Source organism: Diplotaxodon limnothrissa, linkage group LG7 (genome assembly GCF_057381915.1).
Source record: "Diplotaxodon limnothrissa isolate DT_005_m linkage group LG7, D_limnothrissa_male_GT1.1, whole genome shotgun sequence".
Taxonomy (NCBI): domain Eukaryota; kingdom Metazoa; phylum Chordata; class Actinopteri; order Cichliformes; family Cichlidae; genus Diplotaxodon; species Diplotaxodon limnothrissa.
Window position 1 is genome coordinate 24,819,251 of NC_140602.1, and position 25,618 is coordinate 24,844,868.

A 25,618-nucleotide genomic window follows, 5' to 3' on the forward strand; every position below is an offset into this window, starting at 1 on the left:
TAGGTGTCACTGTATATTTTCAAGGTTGTTAATTTTAGTCCTTAGAATAAAGAAACTGAGCTTTGGTAAGTGGGAATTTTACAAATAGTTTGGGGTTTAAAAGGGTTCTGGATGTAATATTAAATTCATAAAACTAGTCACATTAAAGCTGACAGCAATTGAAAGTGACATTCCCTGAACCACAATTTAAGTTCACCACAGAACATGTCAGCCTTAAAGTAAAATGGATATGACAAAACCCACACACATTTCATTCATGTTTCTTAAACAGCCCAGATGACTAACACTGACTTTAAATTCTATGACAGTTGTCCTAACTGATCATGTGGAAACTTCAACTTGCAAGCTAATGGATTGGAAACACGAGGGAGGAAAAAAGCAGCATCATCTTAATACCCCCTAGCAACTGTTCTGAATCAGATGTATACCACAGATGCTCAGTGATGGGATAATTTGCGCTCGTAAAAATATCTGAAGGGCCTGTATTCATAAGGGACACTGAATTATAAGAGTTCAAGGCAAGATGCCATTCTCAAATGAAGAAAGAAGGTCCTTAAAAGAGAATGGACACACATGTGCAACCACAGTATGAATAGTGTGTTAATTATATGAGATATTTCTTCAGAGAAAAGATGAACTAATCCACAAAACAGATGATGTGTTTTCACTTATTCTGCGAAAGCTTTTTCCAAAAAAACAACAACAAAAAACAAACAAAACAGAAAAAAACAACCCAGAAACCATATTAACTAAAAATCCTGCTTTGACGCAGCAACAACTAAATCCACACACAAACTCTAGTTTAAAGGCAACAGATTATAAGCTTCACAATTGTGAGGTGTTGTGACCTGACAGCAGGAGTTCACTACTTTCAAAAGAAATTGCACAAGAGTTAAATCCAAAGCTCATGGAGGTACTTAAAATGATGTTATAGATACTCTTTGAGAAACCTTAATCCCTAAATGTAAACCTTTAAAGCGCCAGCTCAACCAGATTTTGACTTTGCCTGACTGTAGACTGTAACAAGCAGATTAAAGAAGGTGAAGAAAGGAGAGGTTCCTTTATTAAGAAGCACTGTGGGTCCATAGCTGATTCACACTGTGCACATATGTCTCTTGGCTAAAGAAGAAACCACTCTGAAACACTTTGCCCTGTGGGAACAGGCATACATTTCAACAGAATTACAGAGTCTGTGGTGGTGAGAGCAGAAGCTTCCATCATTTATTAATATTTCAAAAGAAATCGATTGCTGTTTTAAAACTTTGTGGAATACTTTCAAATTTCAATTGCAATTTCTCTGCTCCAAACACTCCAAAACCAAATCTTTGACATATTTAATGACATAAAGCACAGCAAAAACCATAAAATCCACTTTGGGAAGCTGCAACTGTTTACCTTTTGTCTTGCTCTTTATTGGTCGTGTTTATAAATTAGTCATGCAGTCATTAAAATAAGAAAATGAGATGCAGAAATGTCTCTCCAAGCCGTTGTTTAAACTCAACTTCTCGTTGAGAAATAAAGTTCTGAGACTAATAAATCCTGCAAGGCCACACACAGTGCATCAAGTCTACACTTACCAGTCCAGTACATTATACTAAACAGCAAATAAGGGATCATTTGAGACAGATTTTTGGACTTTTAAAGAGGGAAAATGAAAAAGGGCTGCTACTAATTGCTGCTACTAATTGCTTCTGACAAATAGATCCCTATGGTTTCTGCTCAAAATATTTTGCCAATCTACAGAACAGACCCATCTGCTTGGCTCTGGTCATGTACCCTCTTCCTTGTGACGGTAATTTCCCCAATAATGTTTGCATTCACATGACATCAAGTCACGGCGCCTTTTGTATAGAGACCAAACCCAGGTTTGATAAATCGTTGAACTGATCCAACCAGTCATTTCAGGCTTGCACATCAGTTAGAAAAAGCCTGCAGGAATTCCTAACTGACAGACCTCAGCATGAAGTGGTTAATGGATCAGAGTTCTATAAACATTGATTTTAAACTCTCAGGAATTGCTTCAATCATGTTTTCTTTCTCCTTGCTGGCTGTATGAGCACCTTGTGAAAGGTCTTCTACACTCTTGCATAAAGACAAACATACTTAAGGTCATCTGACACATAAAAGATGACTGGAAGAGAGGAGCTCAGCGGTTCTGTATCCCAAACCTCACTGAAGTCAAGAATGATTTTCAAGCAGGTATAGACACAGGCACCTTTCTAGCAAAATATTGCACTCAAAGACATGTGCCCTTCATGGGAGCGTTAGGTTAGACAGGGGATAAAAACAAGGCCTTTGGTGAATCTGGGACAGGACACTGAATGTCTTGTTCCTGCAGAAATAAGACATCAAACGCTCAGACACGAGGCTCTGTGACAGAAGAAAATCCTGTAAATCAATCCAGGTTTGCAGCGTTGCTTTTATGGTGTTGCTTTACAAATCTTTTTCAACAAGGGCAAAGTCACCATTTAAGACCATAATTACACAGAGCTGTAGAGCAAAATATAGCACTTTGCAAACAAAGAAAAATCACACACACTCACACGCTAATAAAACATAGGTTTGGTAGTCATCTAATAGCTGTAGGTTTAGCTCCTGTACATTCCCTTCAATATTGCTGATGTTCTGAATGGTTTTTATAGGTGGAAAAAATCATTTTGAGAGAACAAGCATTTCTTTTTTGGCTCCAGCAGTTTTTGGTTCTTGAAAAAAGGCTTAAATTCTAGGAAGTACTGAATTCCTCCTGTTTGGACCTGGATGGTGCATATGGGGTGAGCATTTTGCAACTGAACATCAGCTCTGTCTTCTTTAATTTTCACAGTTGCTGAACTGTGCAAGCTTTGTCTGCTAAAACATTGCTTTTGGCTATTTCATCTTCTTCACAAAAGACCTTCAAATTGGTCCTTCAGTTCTATGAATGTCCCCTGATTGAGGTTTCACTTCATTGGGCTATGATGAGATTAAACATGTTTGCAATATCAGTCTTTAACCACTAATACTCTGATATGAAGCAATTTCAGTTATACTCAGAGTCAATTATTCAAGCATTTCCCACAGGGCCTAAAAACAAAATAACAACCAAAGCGGATTCATTTTCATTTTCACCAATAACATGTGATCCTTAAGATAAATAAACCTCTCCAATCCCATGCAACCTCGAGTTAGGTGGCTCAATCATCACAAGTTACTGCAGAGACCAGCGTGCTCATAAACTAGTTAATTCTTGCTGTCAAATAAACCACAGCACACAGAACTTTATTCTAAACTTAAAGGCATTCAGATTGTGTTACAGAAGAGCAGGTGGGAAATGATTGACGATAAATCTAATCAATGTAATGGCGCAACAGTTAAAAAATAAACCTGACAGGACGACTATCTGAAAAACTATGCAAGCATTTAGATACGTTCAGTTAAAATGCCAAACAAAAGTTCAGCAGTGATGAGTGTCATTCACAACAAAGCAAATAATATGTGGATAGATATGCAGTGATGCATGGGCTGTGATTAAAATGTGAGTCATAGGGTCGACTTGATATGCAGCACTGACAAACAGACACTCATCAGTAGCGTGAGCTGCTCATGTGTTAAACAAGACATTAGCTAACATAACTGGCAGCCTACCTGGGAATTTCAGTGATTTAATGCTTTATCTTCATAGGTGGCATAAATTCCCTTGGGCTGCTGATGTTAATGAATGTGAAAGAGCCAGTGGAAACTAGTGTTGACTTTAATATAGTCTGGTGCGGTTTCTAAAAAGCCATAAGCATCTCAAAGCACTAAATATGTCATGCAACAGCAGCAACACCTCGTTATGCATTGAATGGATTTCACACAGCCCAGCATGCGGGCTCTAATTTAATGCTTTGTGTTTCCTTTCCTGCTGCTAATATAATCTCATTGTTAACTAATTCATTCAGCTGTGATTACTGGAGAGTGTAATTCTGACACATTAACACCCACTTTGCTACAACGCCTACCTGCAGCATGCCTTCTGGAACATGACACAGTAAATCTAATTATTCAGAGGCCTGTCATTCGATTTTGTGATTTGTCTTCAAGTCAGAACCTTCAAGTTTATATTTCCTGCACATCAAAAAAAACAAAAAAAACAAAGATAGAGATAGAGAAATTTAGTTTACTTGAGGGATTCGATTGCATGCTGGTCCTCAGCAGGCCAGAGGCCACAACAATAAAGTAGAAGGAAACTGAGCCTGGATTATGTGAGCTGTGGGCCTTTGGATTTACAGCCTGTGCTGGACTTGGCTCCAAAAGCCAAACCATGTGTGCGTCTAAATTATCCTGGTGCTGAAATACTCCAGTGCCTCTTCACCTGCCTTGTGTCACTTTATTTGGATTGAAATGTTTAATCTGGGCAAACAACACAGTCAGTATAGAGGAGGAGACTGTAAAACATCGCAGGGATCTTTGGAGGAGCAGGGAGCTACTGTGCAATACCTTTTGTGCAATACTTTTGTAAATAGTCAACGGTGCAATAGACTCAATACTTGAAATGTGCAGTTCACTTGTATTTTTATTTTTATTCCTATTTATTCTATTTATCCCCTTCGTATATTTTATTTATATTGTCTCTGTATTTATATATATGTGTGTGTGTATAACTCTGTAACTTCTGTCGGTGCTGTGCTTTTTTGGAAATCGAATTTCCCAGAGGAACCCACCCGAGGGATTAATAAAGTTCTATCTTATCTTATCTTATCTTATCTGGAGCTGACAAGATGACTTGTCGAAATGTTAGCTGTCTGAATATTTGGCTTTAATCTTTCAATCTTTCTGCTGAATTAACAATAAAAAGCTAAATTCCTTAGTGTGTCAGGAAGGGCACAGGAGACCAGATACACAATGTCTCTTTAAACCTCACACAGCTCAAAGCCCCGCGTGGCTAGCATCAGAAAACTAGCGCTCCCTACTGGTGCCAAATGTTCTGTGGTGTGATGCAACAAGCCAGTACTCATGCTTGTTTCCCCACATTTGTGTGCCATAGCTTGTTTTTATGAATGCTCGAGTTTATTCAAAACTCTCTGACAAATGACACCTTTATTAAAGTGCATTTGAAACATATACTAATCTACTGCTACATGCCCTAACATTCGTAAAAATTATGAGAGGAATAAACAAGGAGCTCTCCATCGCCAAGGAATACCAGAAATATTTCAGTTTTTTCAACAGATTTGATACATATAAATAAAATAAATAAAATGTTTATTTTATTTTCTACTTCTGATAACAGAGGAGCACACCTCAAACTGCTGCAATATCAGTGCATGAAGAAAAGATGGAAGGTGTCCAACCACACAGCACAACTTACTGTATAACTTCATTAAAAAAAAAGAATAAAGGAAACTGCTCAGAATGAGATTAACTGTGGCAGACATGCCCAGCCTTAGTCTGCGAAACTTCAAAGACGTCCCTTATGCATGGACATACACGTACACACCCTGGTATATCCATATTGACATGTTTCATGTCCTTTGATTTATTTATTTTTTAATCTGATTTAGTCATTAATATGGGCTTAAACTGCCAAGCAGAGTGAGGCTGAGATTAGTCAAAAACCTGAAATGCACAGGGTTCAGTTACACAGCCTGGAGATGAGATTTAGTTTAAACCTTCCTATGTTTAGTTTAGCCAACAGGCGCAGCACGCAGATACCCAAACTAAATGCTTTCCATTTCATGCAGCAGACTTCCTAACATCAAGATATAGTCATGGTTTCTAACAATGTAAACGGGCTTCAATTTAGATGAAATGTTAAAATTTTGTATAAAGCAGTTGCTTGTGCTCAGATGAGGACCTGCCGGTATAGATTTGGAGGCTCAAATCTTTCATGGCGGGAATAAAAATGACAGATTGGTAAAATGCCAAAATTAAATAGAAATTCACTGATTTGCCAAAAGTAATGGTGATGTTAAACTGTGCATTTAGTCTTCTGCTTGTAGCCTACAGTTTTCAATCAGCCAGGTCATAGGTCAGAGATTACAGTGTCAAGGCTCACAGACGGAGCTCGAAGTGGACCTGCAGCGCACATAAAGCAGGCTGATGAATAACCTGCAGTACATGGAAAAACGGCAGATAAAAGAGCATATCAATTACCAGAAAACAAAGAGCCACTGACATATGCACACATAAAGAAATACAGTGACACGCTGTCCTACACTGCACCTTAATAACCTGGGCTTAATTTACCTACTAGTGATTTGTGTCAGCCAGGCGAGGTGGATAAAATATGGCCTCAACATCAAGCCGTGTAATTCTGCAAGCATCACCATTCTCACTGAGTAAAGTAGTTTTACTCTTTAAACTACAACTCAAACGGAAACACCGTCCATTTACGAAGGTGTGCATGCAGCAATCATAAACTCTAACCTACAGGTTGAAAATTACTTAACCACCATGCGCTTCACGCATAAGTGCAATCATTTTAACAATTAGCGCTGAATAGTTACGCACGGCGCAAACCGTTCTCAGAAGTGAAGGCTGAAGTGACAGGGCGGCGTGGTTAAACTTACTAATCGGGGTGAAGTGAGGACGCTGCTCCTCCAGCGAAATAAGGAAGACGCAAATGTGCCACAGTCATCATACAGTGTGCACAGGTGGAACATTTTTAGCAAACATAACTTTAAGGAGGAAATCAGGTTTGCCATTTGGCAACCAAATCAAGCCACATCACAGCGTCAAAGGAAGGAAGGAAGCGGGACCCAGACGACTTGATCCCGCTGTCACTTATATCCTGTAATTAGTCGGAAACATGTCCCGTCGGTTTATTCAAATACAACGCAAACTTGTTAAAAATAAAAATCGTGCCCGATCTATACGGTTTTCCGGTTACTCGAGAGCAGGAGAAACAAGTCCCGCTGCGTAAGCCGCAGATTAAACTATTTATTCCGCAAAACCAACGAACAGACAAACAAAAACATCTACTTACTTTTGACTTCTTCATATGGAATGACAGGAGCAAATCCAGTGTGTCCGAAAGCCTATTTTATTTTACTTCTACGGGGAGGAAAGGGGTTGTCATCATCCTGTGTGCACATATCCAATGCCCAAGTCAGCAGTATCCAAGTGGAGGAGAAAAGGAAAAGCCCAAAAGGAGAAGATCGGCAAAAAAACGTGATATTTAACTTTTAAAATGTGCAGCCTCTAGGCTAATAATGTGTGGCATATAGCCCAGCTATCTACAACATAGATCCAGACACTGAGCGCTTGCAGCACAGGAGCGGGACAACGCGCAGAGGGAGGGAGTTAAGCCTTTATAATGATACGTAAAAAAAACAGTCCAAGAGCCGCCCTCTGACGAGTTACAGTGTGAAGAGGTGCTCTCCAAACCACTACTGCCACTTTAAACATATCTGCTATGAAAACAGTCTCGGCGCTTCTGTAAGGTGTTTTCCTAATAGTGCGTTTCTTGAGTACTAAATGGCAATTATTTTTACGCTTGAAGCCGTGCTTGGCCTGTTCAGTGTTGATAATATAATGGCAATAGTAATTATTATTGGAAAGCTTTAATACGTTTTTTTCTATGCGGTTTTATTACTTAAGCCTACCTCCTGCTCTCGACTATGTCATATGCTATGCAGACGTCGCATCGTTATATGTAGCAGACACACGTTTAATCAATCAGACTGTTAGACTGTAAAGTGAAAGCATGGGCGTTGTAACAAAAAAAAAATCTCTTTGACATATTAATTCAGTCTTCTCCCTTCTGTGATGAGTGGAGTGACTCAGTTCAAGAATGAGTCAAAGTGTTTGTCATGGGTTCTCTGGAATATTGTCACTGGACTGTGCCAAAAAAAAGTATTTTCTCAAGCAATCAACAGAGTGAGCAATTAGGGCATTGCAGCTTTCACTTGGTTTTAGTATGACATGTTTATGACACTGAGGATGGAATTCTAAATAGTTACTGCTGGTACTTTAAAGCAAAGCTTTGTTAGAGTATGTTTCTTTATCTGCCATGCCTATCAAAATGTCAATAGCCAAATGGCTGTGTAGAGATTTATCAGTGAGTCAAACTGAAAGTCTAGCTTTTGTTACATAGATTTGTCTGATAAGAAACTTATGTGTACAATTGGTTGTGTAATTAGCAAGGGTGGGATCTTTTGCAAAGTTACTTACATTGTTTTAAGTGTGATTTTAGAATGACCCATTGACATTTAATGCTATTTCCTGTTGGTGTCCTCTGTGATTATTTGAGGGTTTTTTTCCTGGTGGTCATTCAGGATGGTTTTAGTGCAGTGATATTTTTATCCATGACTTCCTAGCAGTAAACATACAAACAATAACTGTGTGCTGTCCTATTTCAAAAGAGCATTCTTGTCCTGTATTAGGACTGTCTTCTTAAAGCCGACCATTAATTTTCATTTTAGTTTATTTCAAACTGTTATTTTTTCAGTTGTTTTGACAGACTGACAAAAAGCTTCATGAATCTTGGATTTTTCATGCTTTTCTGTCCTCATCTAACAATAAGCAAAATAAGGCTTTTTTCACGGTGGCTTCAGCGCAAACTGTCTTGGATGTCTACTTACTCCTTGCCCAAGGCTGGACTGGGACAAAAAAATCGGCCCGGGCATTTTGACTAGAGCCCGGCCCACCGGGATAAAGATTGAAAATGTGACGTCATTCAGGGGTAAAACCGCAAAGGATTCTGGGAACTTGTGGCAAGAGGTACTAGCTAGCGCACGCAGGCTTTCAATTGAACTCAGTTACACAGCGATAAAAAGAAACCATATACTTTTATTCACAGGATAAAACAGTTGTTTTGTATCACTAATTGGTAGACTGGTGAACTAGACTGGTAAACTTACCTTTGTTCGTACGATGGTCTTTACTTTCTACACGGTGCATTTCAAGGTCCTGTACCCATCCGTCGGTAAACTGTACCTGGGCTTGTTGCAGTGACCTGAAGTTACTAAACTTCATGAGTGTGTGCACTCACTCCAAGAACCATATAATTATAAATCTGAGCGTGGTGAAAGTTGGGCAGCACGCTAACGTCTTTGGTCCACTCTGTGTGCTCGTAAAGGTCTGACCCTTTCACTCCTTTGATTTTTCCTCGTATCTTTTCTTTGTCTTTTCGTCGAGTCTGTCTTTGTACGGACCGGCATTGTTCTCCTTTTGTTTTGTACATTCCTTTTTTGTGCGGCAAAGAAAAACAAGAAGGTATTGGAACCGGAGAATGAACGTTTTGCGGTGCTGCAAATGCTTGCATTTGATGCGGTACTTGGATTGTTTTGCCACTAGTTCCCGGCATGCAATGCGCGAAAATCACGTGATTGCTTAAAATCATCGGCCCATAAAAACAAAAAATCGCCAGCGGCCCACCGGGCAAATGCTCGGTATGCCCGATGGCCAGTCGAGCTATGTCCTTGCCAAAAGTAAAGTGCCAAAACCAGTTTAAAAAAAACACCAGAGTAATTAAAATTAGACCTACATGGTGACAGACAAGAAAGTACATAAAACAATAAGACACAGGTTGTTTTAAAAGTTGAAATCAGTTGCCTAATTAAAAACAAAAGTATTCTAAAAAAAAGACTGGACACATGTCCACTGTGGTGCCCTCCAGGACATCTCATTTCAGAGAAATTTACTTAAGAAAATATCAGTTAAAAATATGTACTTCTTATTTTAAAATATTTCCCCAGTTGTTTTTTTCTGCAGTGGAAATGCATTGCTTAAAAAAAATCAAATGAAAAGGAAGGGTATTTGGAGAGGTGAGGAAAACTGTGCTCTGGTAAATCAGTTCGAGCCTTCATTCTTAACATTTTGGCTAACACTAACAGTCTGTTTAGGTTGCACTGCATTTTCCTTAAATACGTTCATCTAAACGTGTGCCAGAATGTCTATGTGGAGAGATGCTGCATGACAAAGACAGGGAAGACCCTGGGGCAAATGCAGGCACAACGTTTTTCCAAAATAATTGTGATTTAAATGGGATGTAAAAAAGATACCCTGGGGAGATTATGTCTCCTGGTTGGCCTGGAAAATCCTTGCTAGCCCCATGGAAGGGCTCTGTTGGAGGAAAGGGAGGCCCAGGCAGCTATGTTTTAAGCCAGTGTGGACATGTGAAAAACTGCTCTTCCTCTAATGGCCACTTAAGATGAGCCCAGAAAATGAATCAAGTCCCACAGACTCCTATGTTTAAAATGCCCTACTTCATACGATAAATGTTTGCAGTCTATAAAAGCTACCGTTGGTTATTCCTGGACCAAAAGAAAACAGAAGAAAACAAATCTAGTTTTAGGTGGAACTAACAAGTATCAGTGTTCATGTACTGCACTCTTACAGCATATAAACACATATACAAGCTCCAAAATTTAGCTTTTACCCTTTCATCCAAATATGGTCACTTCTGACGATAAGCAAAAGTTAAGACAATTTTATCTTTAAACGAGCTGGTGTGACAAATTATATTTATTGTGCATAGTGAGAAAGGTCTAATTGAAGCACACAGACTTCTGTCAGTCTGTCGGAGGTGTGGTGACTGCCTTCAGGGATAAACAAACTGGTTTGACAGTTCTGGAGAATCTGACAGTTCTTGAGAATCGCATTTAAAGTTTTCAGCCCTTTCACTGCCTGTGTGAGACTTCTGTGAACTGACTGAATGCAGACATATTTCACAGTCAGCTTTCAAAATCTTTTTTAGATGCAGAATGTTGAGTAGCAGAGAGGATTAAAAGGATACGATGGGATCAGTAATCATTGTTGTTTGCTGAATAACCACAAACTCAGCCCGCCTACTTCTCGTGTTGAATGGCTGTCTGAGAGGCATAATTACATAAGGTGCTTATTTTGGTAATCTGTCTGTGAAATACCATGACTTCATGGATATTTGTCAATAAATGTAATCCACAGTTGCAAGAAACAGGATTTCCTGTATTTATGAAATACAGGAAGTCTTCTGTGGAATGGCTGGGCAATCTGGAGACTGTACTAATTGATTTTTGGTTAATATTGATGAGGGGGAAAAAGCACATAAACACACAGTCCTGCACTGTCATCATGTTGTAGAGTTAATGTACCTGAACCTGAGACTGAATCTTTGCATAAATGTGTCATACAAATCAAATTAATGTGCTAAATGAGGCTCATTTGCTAATTATTCTCTATAAACTTTCTTGAGTTCCATTTCATTTTTTATGATAATTTGGTTTTATCTGAGCTAGTCTCAGATAAAACCAAGTAACTAGTATCTAGTCGAGAGGCATACAGAATATGTCAGAAAGCAAAAGATCAGAAAAGATCCCAATTTTCATATAAACCTGATTTTGCTGCTACAAAAGTAAAGTGTAAAGCTGCTGTAACATAATTTAATTTATTTACAGGTCTTTAAGATTAGTGTAAAATAGCAAGGGATAGTAAGTAAAAGGGTGTCATGATATAATCCATTAATTTCCGCTTTGAAAGTGAATATTTAGGAGATTAATTTCACTTTTCACAGTAATCTTTTTAATTTTGATAGCAATACTTGTTTTGTTTTACTCAGGTAATGCCTCTAAATACCACTTACTCACAGTTCATTAGTTTTCAAAATTTGAAATCCATCAAATCAAAGATAAGCACTACCAGTGGCTACATTTTTGCGTTCACGCTGAATGAAGGAATTTACAAGGTGCACACATGCCACAGATAAATAGTTTTCTAGGAGAGCATTTAAAATGTCAGTGTAAATAACAAGCTTGAGTGCACAGCAAACATAAAACAGTTTCAGAAACAAAATGACATCTGTACCTCAGAAGTTTTCAACCATTCAAACTTCAAAACTCTGTATCGTTCATCAATTTTGACGTTGTTGTTGCAGAGGAAAATATGACCTGTAAGACTACCCATGTTATTTCAAATAAATTTACAATGGGGGAAATAAATTGCTTACATTTATCTGCTTGATTATGTTCATCATAGTGAACAAAAAGATATCATGTGGAAAGTTTCATACAAGTTTTGGCAGGCAATGCCTCGTATCTTTTGCTTGTAAACTAGTTAGGAGGTGCAAAAAATGCAGATGATAGCTCTGTACAATTTCCCCCTTCACGCCCTAGGCTTTTGTTTGATATTTCCAACAGACAACTCTTTTTCATGTGAATATAAAAACATAATGTTGTGGAGGTAGAGACAGTTAAGGTTACTGACCTCTTTGGGTCATGGTAAGCCATTAGTAAGTGGACCTTTGGGTTGAGCTTCTCCATGCCATATTCTTAAATTTCAAGGATAAACATTTGTGCAGAATCACACTCACATTTTAACAATAATCTGAAGCCCATTAAAGAAGCCAAAAGGAAAAATAAGTTAATTCGAGAGACGTTAATCATTCATTATAAAGTTCTACCACACTAATGATTTGAATGAAACACTTCCTCATTTCAGTCACTGCTCAGTGATGAAAGAAGTGAATAACACAAATCTCTTTGCCATTTGCAGCCAAAGTTTACCTTGTAAGTCTTTTTTTTAAAACAATGGCTCAGCAAATTATGTATAAACAGAAATATCAGCAATTCATTGACAAAATGGAAGGGAAAAATATTTTCCTTCATATAGAGAAGTCAGAACATGCAATCCAAAAAACACTTTCATGTAGCATACTTCTGTGATAACAGTAACATGATACATTAAAGGCAGGTTTGTGGTTTATTGAAGCTTAATGTTGGATATTCTCTGGGTATTAACTGTGACATTAGCTAATCATACGTTTCTCAACAGTCCAACGTAACTATATTTTCAGAAATAGTCGAGTAGTTTTCAGAAACCTACACTTTCCTGTCATCTGTTGGGTCGCCACACCTGAATGCATTGCTAAGACATTTTCTAACCCAACCACGTGTATCCCACCTTCTTTCTTCCTCATACCAGAAGCATGAAATCAAAATATGCTCAAATGACTTCCTCATAGCATAAGCTTCAAATCAAAACATGCTCCACTGATTATTTTGTTACACAGATTACCAGTAGAATGTTTTGTGAGCTAGCACCCACATGAATACTATGTTTTCCTTGATTGCCTTGACTGAAAGTATCTCATAAACATTTGCTCTGCCCACTTCAAAGTTAGCAAAATTACACACTGCTCAACAGAATATAGACTTGGATGATTTGATCTCCTTTTACATCAAACATTCTTGTGCCTGGGAATAGCCACTGCTGCCTCTGTTGCCTTTGGTTGTGTATCTTTTAACCCATCAGTAACTTGTGCACATTTACTAGATTTAAGGTCCTCGAGACTGTAATACATCTGAACAAGATCTGCTTTCTTGTTCCTTCTTTTAATATGTAATCATTGGCTGTTAACATAAGCATTTTTAAACTTCTAGAGTGAAAGTGCAGAGAGACAGCTGCCTGTTTTACAGACTTTCATTTGTTGAGCTACGTCTAATCATCCCAGACAAATTTTCAGTACTTTTCTCCTCTCCCCAACAAGCCTTTAAGACCTTCTTTGTAGGATGGCTTTCATTATGTCCCCTTAAACTGATCCAGTAATTTGCTGCAAGCTGCCTCCTTTGAATCCAAAGTGACATTTCACCTACCTCCACTTGAAGAGGAGATCTCCCGAATGTACCTTTGTAGCACCTTTCTACTCTAAGTGAGCAATCAAAGCACTTTTTACTACAAGCCTCACTCACCCAATCACACACATAATCACACATATGCTGTGCAAACACAAATCATAAGAGCTAGGGATTGAATATTGTTCAGCTCTGTCAATAAAGATTTGGCTGCTGATCCATACACAAAACACTCATAAGTCAAAATCAACCGGATTAGGGCAACATATACAGTATTTGTCTCACTGAAGCCATATCAGTTCCTCACCCCATAGCTGTTTAACACCTGATAACACTGGTAGATGACTCACACCTTTTTCCTATAGTTTAGACACGATTGCTCCAAGCTACTCTACCGTCAAAGTGCAGTCCAAGAAAACCCAAAAGCTTTCAAGGTTATATCCATGTAGCTTTAGAACCGTTCCTTCTCTAACTTTCTTATTCAAAAATTACATTGCCTTTTTTCTATTTAAAATGCAAAATCTCACTTTTCCCCTCCTTAGTTGATTCTGTCTTCCAACTCTTTTCTATATATTCGCCACTTTTCCCCAATTTTAATCTGAATTGTTCTTACACTTAGGAAGCTCATAATTCCACTGACTTCAGTTTGATGCAGTTTTATCATCAGGTCATCCTCCAACATCCAGGGATACGTAGCCTCACCAACTTTGGCTTTGATTTTTTTTTTTGTGTGTGAAATTTAGCAGCTCCATTATCTTTATCCCACCATCACCTTCCAACCTCACCACAACATGAAGGGATTCCACTTTAGACTTCATCTCACCTTCACAACTCTCACTGTCTAATCCTTCCAAGTTAGCCTCCTCATCCGACATAGCAGACAAGTCTGGTGTCAAATCGGCACTGCTGGCTGCTTCTGGCATGGTAAGTGGTATGTAGAGTTGGATGTCTCGTGACCACTTTTACGTGGTCTTGGTCTTGTATTGGTCTCGACGGACTTTGGTCTTGGTCTTGGATCCCTCGGTCTTGTCTTGGTCTCACTGTCTCGGTCTTGCTGTCTCAGATCGACATAGTGGTCGGGAGATTTGGAGTCAACGGTATCCATGACACACAATGTAATGTTCGATAATGTGTCGTGCGCAAAAGCATCAGCTCTAACAGAGTGCTTTGTAGTGAATCAGAAGAGTCAACTCCCATTGAGCGAGAGCCGGCTACTCACTTAATTTCCTTTCGCTGCTCAGCTCTCACACAGTGGCTCAGCTATGCTACAATCCCTCCATATTATAGCCAATCACATGCGAGGATATATATATATATATCAGAGAGGGTGAGAGACGCGACAGTCAAGTGGAGCATGTGTCTGTCCTCTCAGTAAGTGAGTGAGACAGTAGACAGCAGTGAGGAGGGCTGTGTGAGTGCATCTCATAAACACATAAATATGCCTGACACCCGTAAACGAAGCAGCATCTGGCTGCAGTTTAAAGACTTTTTTGTCTCGGTCTCGGTCTTGGTCTCGTCTCAACTTTGTCTTGGTCTTGACTCAGTCTGTCTTGGTCTCGATACCCTCTGGTCTTGGTATTGTCTTGGTCTTGGTTTAGGCGGTGTTGACTACAAATCTAGTGGTATGTCATCCAGATATGGGCATAGATGGCACTGTTTATGTGATGGCATGCCACATCTGGCCCGATTGTGGTTTGGTTTATGTGGCCCATGCTCATAGAAAACAGGAAGATCCAAATGCCATGTTGCAATTCTATACTGCCATGGTAGCCAACATTTCAAATACAGGTTTGACAGGTTTGTGAGTGTACACTTTATCCTAAACCTAGTGAGGGTTTACTGTTTACCACTGAGTGGCTGTAGCTCAGGAGGTAGAGCAGGTCACCTACTGATCGGAAGGTTAGTGGTTCTAAGTCTGCATGTCAGGAGTGTGAATGTGTATGAATGCAGTGAGGAAGCACTCAGTTAAGAGAAAGTGTGTGATTGGATGAGTATAACATGTTGTATAGAGCTCTTTGGAAAGCAGAAAAGCGCTGTATAAGAATCAATCCATTCACTGTCTGAACAGTTTTGTCATGCTACTTTTGCACTATTATGTTCTGGCACATGTTGTTATTACATGGCTTGATTAAGGTACATATTAGGCTGACATCTGGGGCCAGAGCTGAAACTGTTCTGGGCCAGCATAGGACCACTAGTGTGTCTGCAATCGGCCTTGTGCTGGCCCATGTGTGGGCCACCTCTGGCCAACCACATCTGGGCCACCAAAGGGCCGTCATTCTTTGCGGTATGTGGGCCATGTGTAAGCACACTGTGTGGGCCAGATCTGGGCGATACCAGTTTTGCTATGTGGGATGCGTCTTATTCTTCTGACCTCTCTCCGCCTGCTGCCATTTACTTTCCTCTCTATCCTTTTCACTACCTCCGTACTTACCTCCATGCTATTGCAGCTATCGGTGTTCCCACCATGGCCTTCATGAAAAAGCATTGAAGAGTATTGCTATTGGATTTATACAGGCACCTTCTGCCCACACTAAATGTATTACTTGACCCAACTGTTGCCAAGTTCAAATATGGAAGTTTTTTTCTGCCAATAAAAAAAAGAATATCCCCCAACTATAAATATATAAGTAAATACATTTGCCAACCATAAGTCACAATTTCAGGTCATATAAATTTTGACTCAATTACCTAAAACTTCCTGTCAGTTTTGATTTAATTTCATAGGATTTTGAGTTAGTAAGTCTCAGGAATCCTAAAACCTTAAGCCCTAATCTTAACCCCTAATCTCAACCCTTGTTTCAGGTTAGTAAGTCAAAATTGCAAGTCTATTCACTTGAAATTTTGGTAAAAACCGAAAATTGAAAGAGTAACCAAAATAACCAAAAACTGACTCATGGATGGTGAAAAAGGGTTAGGGTTAGGTTTCCATGAGTCCATCCATGGACTCCATGAGTCAGTTTTAAAACCAAAAACTGACTCATGGATGGTGAAAAAAAAAATCAGTGGCAGACAGAAGCTTCTGTATCCACAGTCTGCAATCCAAAGTCAAAGTCTGTTAATCCATTCAATCCATTTCAGACCAAAATGATCCTAATTACTTGCACCTGTACTTATAAAAGGAGAAAAAACATCTACTTAACAGTAACCAAGCCCTGCAAAGGGGTGGCGCTTATTCCTAGGTTCTACCACTCAAAAAATGACAACTTAAAGGTCTCTTCTGACTTCTGAAGAGAGTCTAGGTTAAGTTATTTTTCTCTCTTTTTTTGTCCTGTCAACACATACGCTCGTGTTTAAGTAAATGGCATTTTTTTTGCATCTATACATTATTTCTTTTTGTCTAGATACAAATGGTATTTTAGGTAAAAAAACAAAAACAAAAACAAAACCCATCATTGTGGGTGTCTCCCCCCCCCCCCCCCCCCCCTCAAATTCTGCAATTCTTTACATGTGGACAAGGAAGCAAAGTTTTTTATTTCTGAACTGAAAAGTGATTGTGTTTTCAAAAAGCTCTATTGGTCCTTTTAACAGTCAAAACACATCAAAGCAAGATGGTGTGTTATACTGAGTTTATATCTGCTGTAAGATGTGTAGAGTGAAGTTGGGTTGTAACTAAAAAGCTAGCACTCAAAATCCCAACATCCAGCTCTCTCTCTCTCTCTCTCTCTCTCTCTCTCTCTCTCTCTCTCTCTCTCTCTCTCTCACACACACACACACACATACACACACACAAAGCTAAACTGAAACTAGAGCTGCAAACTCCTGTCACAAAAGTCAATTAGGATTTTCTTAATCCTCAAAAGGAGCTGGTAATAAAGTATACAACACTGTAGGCTGTCTCAAGGAAGCAAAATCGTTGCAGAGCTTTTGCTTTTCAACAGAAGTTGTCCCTAATTTTGTTCCCTGTCTTAGACCCTTAAAAGTAAATAAGATTTGATACATTTTGTACATTTTAATATTGTGCCTTAGAAAATACAGTTTAAAATGGTTACATTACACTCAAATACAGTTTACTTATGTTGGATTATAACCTACTTTCTCTTCTCAGCAGGAAGTGGAACTGCTCATGTGGTAGTAGAGCAACAGGATTAACTGCAGAAAAATAAACCACACTATCTTAAGGCAACAACATGCAGAGTTGGCAAAAGTACACACATTTGTGACATAAATAATATTTGTTACACTACGTCTAACACTTCACTTGGACACGTATGTTGTAAAAGAAAAAAACTCTTAATCTCTGAGTGAAGTTATCACACGTTCTTTTCTCTCCTTATGTAACACAGCAGCTTGCTACTGCTATGTTATGCTAGGCTATGGTGCTATATTAAGCTACAGCAGTTAAAACTGTGTGACAAACTGCACAGAATTTTGTGTGTTCGCTGATATTTAATGAGCTATTACGAACATTACAGTTGAAACTGCCTGCCACTTAGAAAAGCATTACTTTTAAAAATATAAGCAATAGAAAGTATTAGTAGTAAAAATAAAAAAATAGTTATCATAAACATAAACATTTAAGGAAAGCATGCAAAATTCTACTAAAGTACAGTAATACAGTATTTGTACTTATTTCCTACTTCTTATATCAGGTCCAACTCGGGATCAGTGCCAAATCTTATAACATGTACGGTGACTGAATGTATACATTTTGGCAAACTCCAAAAAAGAGCTGGTTCTCATGAGTTTTAGAAAGATTACACACAGTATAATTATTGATGCTGTGAAAAAAAGTGTCTGTTAGATTGTTTTCTTCCAGTGCAGCAGTGTAATATTATCCAGATTCAATTCTTTATCACGGTGACAGGAAAAAGCATCTGTCGTTTGTTGTGTTATGTATTATTTGTGTGTAACCAGCTACAGCCCAAACTCCACCTGAGAGCAAGAATAATAGCAGGATAGAGAGAGAAAAGAGAAGAAAGAGGAAAGAGAAAATAAAGAGGGCCCAGTGGGACCATGACAGAATTAACCATAACCAGTTAGTTCTGAATAATCAGTATTATGGTATGCAAATTGAGCATATGGAGGTGAGAGTAAAGAAAAAAGAGAACTTTTTTGTTAAGGTTAGTGTTTCTGAGTTTTCGGGTCGAAATGAAAAGATTTTGTTTTGATTTTAGGAGGACTTTAAAGATAATCCAGGCCTGTTTGCTTTTAATACATGTGTCAAGTTTTACTAGCTGATTTGTTTTTTCTGGGTGGATGTTATATACATAAATATAAACACATGTCTAATAGTATTGCCAGTGAAAAAAATGTAAAACAATGAAAAACATTTCTTTCTGTCAGAACTGTTTATTGTAGAGAGGACCCAAAATTCTGGAAGTGAGAACCCAACAATCAAATGATGAACAAGCCCTTATTTTGGCTTACACAAAAATAATAAAAAAAAATATTAACAAAAAACATAATCAACGTTTGCTTTCTCTTTGCAAAAAAACGTCACTAATCTTTGCTTAAGATGAACAAAATTGCAATGTTGTAAACAAGGCCTTAAACCAATAGATGACATCAAGTGGGCTATGCTCATATTTTATTTTGTATAGATTCAGATTTACCACAAATAGATACATATATATATATATATATATATATATATATATATATATATATATATATATATATATATATATATATATATATATATGCTGGGGTAATAGGCTGGCCAAAGGAGGAGATAGAAGCCACTGACATAAAGACAAGAAAGCTCCTTACCATGCATGGAGGGTTTCACCCCAAGTCCAGCACCCTGAGGCTGTATGCTAAGCGGAAGGAAGGGGGCCGGGGACTGGTGAGTATCAGCACCACAGTCCAGGATGAGACAACGAACATCCAAGAATACATTGGGAAGATGGCCCCAACTGACCGAGTGCTCAGTGAATACCTCAGGCAGCAGAAACCCAAGAAAGACGAGGGAGACGAGGAACCATCATGGAAGGACAGGCCCCTGCACGGTATGTACCACCGGCAGATAGAGGAGGTGGCTGATATCCAGAAATCCTACCAGTGGCTGGACAAAGCTGGACTGAAAGACAGCACAGAGGCACTAATCATGGCAGCACAAGAACAAGCTCTGAGCACAAGATCCATAGAGGCTGGGGTCTATCACACCAGGCAAGACCCCAGGTGCAGGCTGTGTAAAGATGCCCCAGAGACAATCCAGCACATAACAGCAGGGTGCAAGATGCTAGCAGGCAAGGCATACATGGAACGCCATAACCAAGTGGCCGGCATAGTGTACAGGAACATCTGTGCCGAGTATAACCTGGAAGTCCCGAGGTCAAAATGGGAGATGCCCCCAAGGGTGGTGGAGAATGACCGAGCTAAGATCCTGTGGGACTTCCAGATACAGACAGACAAAATGGTGGTGGCTAACCAACCGGACATAGTGGTGGTAGACAAACAGAAGAAGACGGCCGTAGTGATTGATGTAGCGGTTCCAAATGACAGCAATATCAGGAAGAAGGAACACGAGAAGCTGGAGAAATACCAAGGGCTCAGAGAAGAGCTCGAGAGGATGTGGAGGGTGAAGGTAACGGTGGTCCCCGTGGTAATCGGAGCACTAGGTGCGGTGACTCCCAAGCTAGGCGAGTGGCTCCAGCAGATCCCGGGAACAACATCGGAGATCTCTGTCCAGAAGAGCGCAGTCCTGGGAACAGCTAAGATGCTGCGCAGGACCCTCAAGCTCCCAGGCCTCTGGTAGAGGACCCGAGCTTGAAGGATGAACCGCCCGCAGGGGCGTGCTGGGTGTTTTTTTTATATATATATATATATATATATATATATATATATATATATATATATATATGCAGAGGGATTATGGTAAATGCAACTGTTTGTCGGAGGACAGATGGGGTATGTTTCATCCACTGTGGCTAATTTATTGAGATCTTGAACCTTAAGGTCATGAACTTTTCAATTCTGATCCGTTTAAATGATGAGTCCATGCAGGTTAAAGTCACCACCTTTGGTTTTAGGTATTTAAAGTCTGAGCTGGGATTGCATACAGACAGTGTTGGGAAGGTTACTTTTAAAATGTATTCCACTACAGATTACAGAACATATGCCCCAAAATGTATTCTGTAACGTATTCCGTTACGTTACTCAATGAGAGTAACGTATTCTGAATACTTTGGATTACTTAATATATTATCATGCTGTTTACAACTACGTGAATGTACTGTTGCTGTGTGATTTATTACTATTACTGAAGGTCCGCGGCTCCGAACCGTAGTAAAGGGACCTCTGGCTAATGCCGTGGGTTCCGTAGCCGAAAAATAGCTTTACTTTGTTGTGTGGGTCAACTTTGCTTGCGAGAGACAGAGAGAGGCGTTGAAAGGCTGCTCCAACGGAACTTATTGTTTTTGGAGGAAAACACGAGCACAGTGTACAGTCGAGTCTTAATAGCTTACTTACAACTGGGCTCGTCAGGCACTCTTCTTGGCTGCAGTGGTTATTATTATATTTACATGCTTCCAGCTCTCGTTTCTGCTCGATGACAGCTTGTACTTTTCCTTTTTCTTCCTCCCTCGCTCACAGACACATAACGTGTATGGCAGTCCATTCTCCCTGCAGCACAGACTACACTGCCTATGATGCTACATTCTTTAGAGCTATATCTGTAGCATTCTGCCTGTTAGCTTAGCACAACAACAACAAAAAGGGCTCTCTCACCCAGGAAACACGCAGAGAGAGAGTCACTCTGTAACCATGGCAACCGTAACGCTGCCGCCTGGAACAACAGAACACAGCTGTCAAACAAAACCGAAACAGTCCTGACCCGCCACAATATGAAACAGGAAAGTACCGTCCTGTAATCAGTTTATTTCAACAAAGTAACTGTATTCTAAATACCACCTTTTTAAACGGTAACTGTAACAGAATACAGTTACTCATATTTTGTACTTTAAATACGTAACGGCGGTACATGTATTCTGTTACTCCCCAACACTGCACACAGATTTGTTTTGTCTGGTTTAAGTTATGACTTCTTTAAAATAATTTTATAAAAAACATTTTGCATTGGTTCGTGTTAGCATGAGTGTTCTGCAGTATTATCTTATATTGTCTTTTACTGGTAAAGTGGAAATAATCCTGATTTAGCTTTTTTGTCTAAATCCAACAAGGTTTTACCACTAAAAACCTACGTTGAGAGCAGGCATAATCACATTTCTAAGAAAATAGAAAACATTAACTGGGTCTGACAGACAGCTGAGAGCTCAAGTGGGAGCTCTCAGCTGCTGGAGGTACTTAGGTATTTTGTTAAAGGATGTCAGACTTTATAGGATAGTAAACGTGTAGTTACAGAATGATATTCATTCTTACTGAAACCTTTATTTGATCTGCATAAGATGACCCTGTGTCCATGATCATATGGCGGAAATAGTTTAGGAAGATGAGGCAAAGAGTGAGAGAAAAGTAGCCAATAAGTGCTCAGCATAAGGCGTTCTCTAAATCATCTTCATAAGGCAGTAAACTGGAAGGTTTTTAAACGGGAGTCCTAAAGTGTGACAATGAAAAAGGTTGATTTATTGAATTATTCGATTTTTTTGTTAATTTATTTCAGTATGAGAAATCACCATAGACTAAATCGTCAATGCATTTGGTTGATTACTCTTATGTCATTAGGAATGGCCACGCTTCAGTCTGCGGTGACCATGGCTACCACACACCATTACTGGCTCTGCCTCTATGCCCATAACTTCCTGAGAGTAACTTACTTCCCTAACAGCAGGCTGCTGTAAAACACACACACACACACACACACACACACACACACACACACACACACACACACACACACACACACACACTTCTGGAAGCTAAGACTGAATGCAGATAATAACTGAGACTGTGAGAAAATCAGTTTCGTGGTGTTTACTTTCCCCAAAAGATTGTCATGATATGTTATTGGCTATGACCACATATCGTAACCACATTTCCCTTTTGGTGATTTATGCAGTGCAATGCATAAATCAGAATGCTGAATTTACATAACTTTAAATGACTAGTTGCCCCAAGGAATGAAACTAGTTTGGAAAATTGACCATAGCCGTTCATAGAATAGAATAGAATAGAATAGAATTCAACTTTATTGTCATTGCACATGCACAGGTACAGGGCAACGAAATGCAGTTTGCATCCATCCAGAAGTGCTTTAGTGATATAGATATATTACAATATATATTAGCAACAATAAAGATATGTGAGTATATTACAGAAATGGGTCTATTATGGTATGTTATAATGTACACGGTATGAAGTATGTTGTGAATATTCTATAACTATAAGTATGTACAGGCTGTAGTGAGTACAAGCTATGTACAGGATATGAACAGGATATAAATATGAAAAACTATACAGAATATGAAATGAAATAAATAACTTTACAGAATCTGGGATATACAGCTATACAGAAATGGGAACTATGCAAGTTGTAAACAGTTGTAGGATTAAAGATTATCGAATGTACAGAATGATTATTTAAACAGAGCTATACAGTAGTGCAGTTAAGATAAGTGAGGGTGTAGATAGTTTCTACAGAGGCTATATAAAGTGCTAGTGGTTGTGAGTGGTGGTTCAGTCCATGTTATTATTGTGTTTGAGGGTACAGTTGTCCATTGTGGGTGTGTGTATGTTCAGTCCATGAGTTTAACGTGGGTCAGATGTCAGGAGGCAGAGTTCAGGAGTCTGACAGCTGTGGGGAAGAAGCTGTTCCGGTACCTGGTGGTCTTAGTCCGGAGGCTCCTGTGGCGCCTCCCAGAGGGCAGGAGGGTGAAGAGTCCATGTGATGGGTGACTGGGGTCTTTGATGATTTTCCCAGCCCTTTTCAGACACCGCTTCCTGTAGATGTCTTTTATGGCAGGAAGTGGTGCTCCGGCGATGCGCTGGGCAGTTTTCACGACCCTCTGCAACGCCTTCCGGTCCGAGGCAGAGCAGTTCCCGTACCAGACTGTTATACAGTTGGTCAGGATGCTCTCGATGGTGCAGCGATAGAAGTTCACCAGGATGTCTGAGGACAGGTGGTTCTTCCTCAGAGTCCTCAAGAAGAAGAGGCGCTGGTGAGCCTTCTTGACCAGCTTGGAGCAGTTGGTCGTCCAGGTGAGATCCTCGGAGATGTGGACTCCCAGGAACTTGAAGCTGCTCACACGCTCCACAGCCGTCCCCTTAATGTGGATGGGTGGATGTGGGTCAGCATTCCTCCTGTAGTCCACGATGAGCTCCTTGGTCTTCTCGGTGTTAAGCAGCAGGTTGTTTCTGTCGCACCACTCAGCCAGACGATCCACCTCCTCCCTGTAGGCGGCCTCATCGTTGTCACTGATGAGGCCAATCACCGTGGTGTCATCTGCAAACTTAATGATGGTGTTGGAACCATCAGCAGGTCTGCAGTCGTGGGTGAAGAGGGAGTAGAGGAAAGGGCTCATCACACAGCCTTGTGGTACACCGGTGTTCATTGTGATGGTAGATGAGCAGCGGTTATCCAGCCGGACATGTTGGGGGCGGTTGGTCAGGAAGTCCAGTAACCATTTGCAGATGAGGGAACTGATACCCAGGTCTGTCAGTTTCCTGATGAGTTGTGAGGGGTGGATTGTATTGAATGCTGAACTGAAGTCTATAAACAGCATTCTGGCGTAGGTGTTGTTGTTGTCCAGGTGTGAGAGGACAGAGTGCATTGCGATGGAGACTGCATCCTCTGTGCTCCTGTTCCGGCGGTATGCGAATTGGTGGGGGTCCAGGGTGGGGGGGAGACAGGATTTGAAGTGTGCTAGGACCAGTCGCTCTAAGCACTTAGTGATGATGGGGGTGAGTGCTACTGGGCGGTAATCATTGAGGCAAGATGGGTTGGAGTTTTTGGGTATCGGGACGATGGAGGTGGATTTGAAGCAGGCCGGTACCACAGCGTGGGCCAAGGACAGATTGAATATGTCTGTGAGCACTCCTGCAAGCTCCCCAGAACACGCTCTGAGAACACGCCCGGGGATGCCATCAGGGCCTGCAGCCTTGTGGACATTGATCCTGCTCAGCACCGCTCCTACATCGGTGGGGGAGAGAGTCATAGGTTGGTGGTCTGGCGTCATGTCTGCTTCATATACAGTAAACAAATGCAAATTTGATAATGGGGTATCTGGGCAACAAGGGAAGTTAATTCACATAAAAGAAGTTTCAAATAAATTAACTGACCATAACAAAATGCTGTTTAATCACTCTGAGTCAAAAGCTGGATTGGAAGCAATTGCGACTCGGGTTGTAGAGCACTTTGTCCACTATTTGGAAATTCTAGATAAGGTTGCTCCCAAGGACTGCTTTGGGCCCTGAATGCCACAAGTGCTGACACTTGTGTATAAGTCCATGTGTTAGAAACAAAGTGTTTTGTAGAACAAAGGAGCTTGCAAAGAAAAGCGTCTGGACTTCTTTAAGTTGCTTGAAGATGTTTCACCTCTCATCCGAGCATTATTATTATTATTATTATTATTATTATTATTATTGGTGGTGGTGGTGCTTTTGCTGTTTTATTTGTACATTTTTGTATTTTTATTCTATATAATAATGTTTTGGGTCTGAAACTCTACTAGTGGCAAAGTGCATGCCATCATTATCACTTTCTACTTCCTAAGAGCTTCAAACTCGATGACCCAGAGTTGGACCATTTCCAAAAAGGGATCATCTGATTCTAACCGCCTGTCGCAGAGCTTGATTCTTGAGTGTGTGGTGATCAGACGGTCCACACTGTTAGAAGAATGATACACCAGAAGGCATTTCTTTTGTTCGATGATCATTCTCACACTGTTGATAAGCCTTTTTAGTGTGTTATATTAAATGCAATGTTGTTATCCAGAGTGTTGCTAAATCTGTGTGGAAATATCAGTGTGAGCAACAGAAAATGCCAGGCTGGTCAGTGCCAGTATTCTAAGTAACACAGTTTGATGAAAGAAAAAGTTATGTCTTGTGCCTTTGTGCTAATTGATGTTATTTGGAGTTCGCTGGATAAGTGGCCAGGAAAATTGATACATTGAGGAGTTGAACACTTGCTTACCAGCATAGCTGGACTGGCCATCGGGCATTTGCCCGGTGGGCTGCTGGCGATTTTTTGTTTTTATGGGCCGATCGATTTT

The 25,618-nt window shown here is 39.9% G+C and overlaps 1 protein-coding gene across 1 annotated transcript in view; it reads right to left on the reverse strand.

Annotated features, from left to right (window-relative positions):
- Nucleotides 1-7,224, reverse strand: part of kitlga (kit ligand a) — a 28,403-nt gene extending 21,179 nt beyond the window's left edge. Inside the window, exon 1 of the mRNA XM_085357754.1 lies at nucleotides 6,944-7,224. Within this exon, the coding sequence (XP_085213880.1) occupies nucleotides 6,944-6,958 (15 nt within the window). The 5' untranslated portion in view covers nucleotides 6,959-7,224. The remainder of the gene's footprint in view (nucleotides 1-6,943) is intronic.
- Between the last annotated feature and the right edge of the window lie 18,394 nt (nucleotides 7,225-25,618).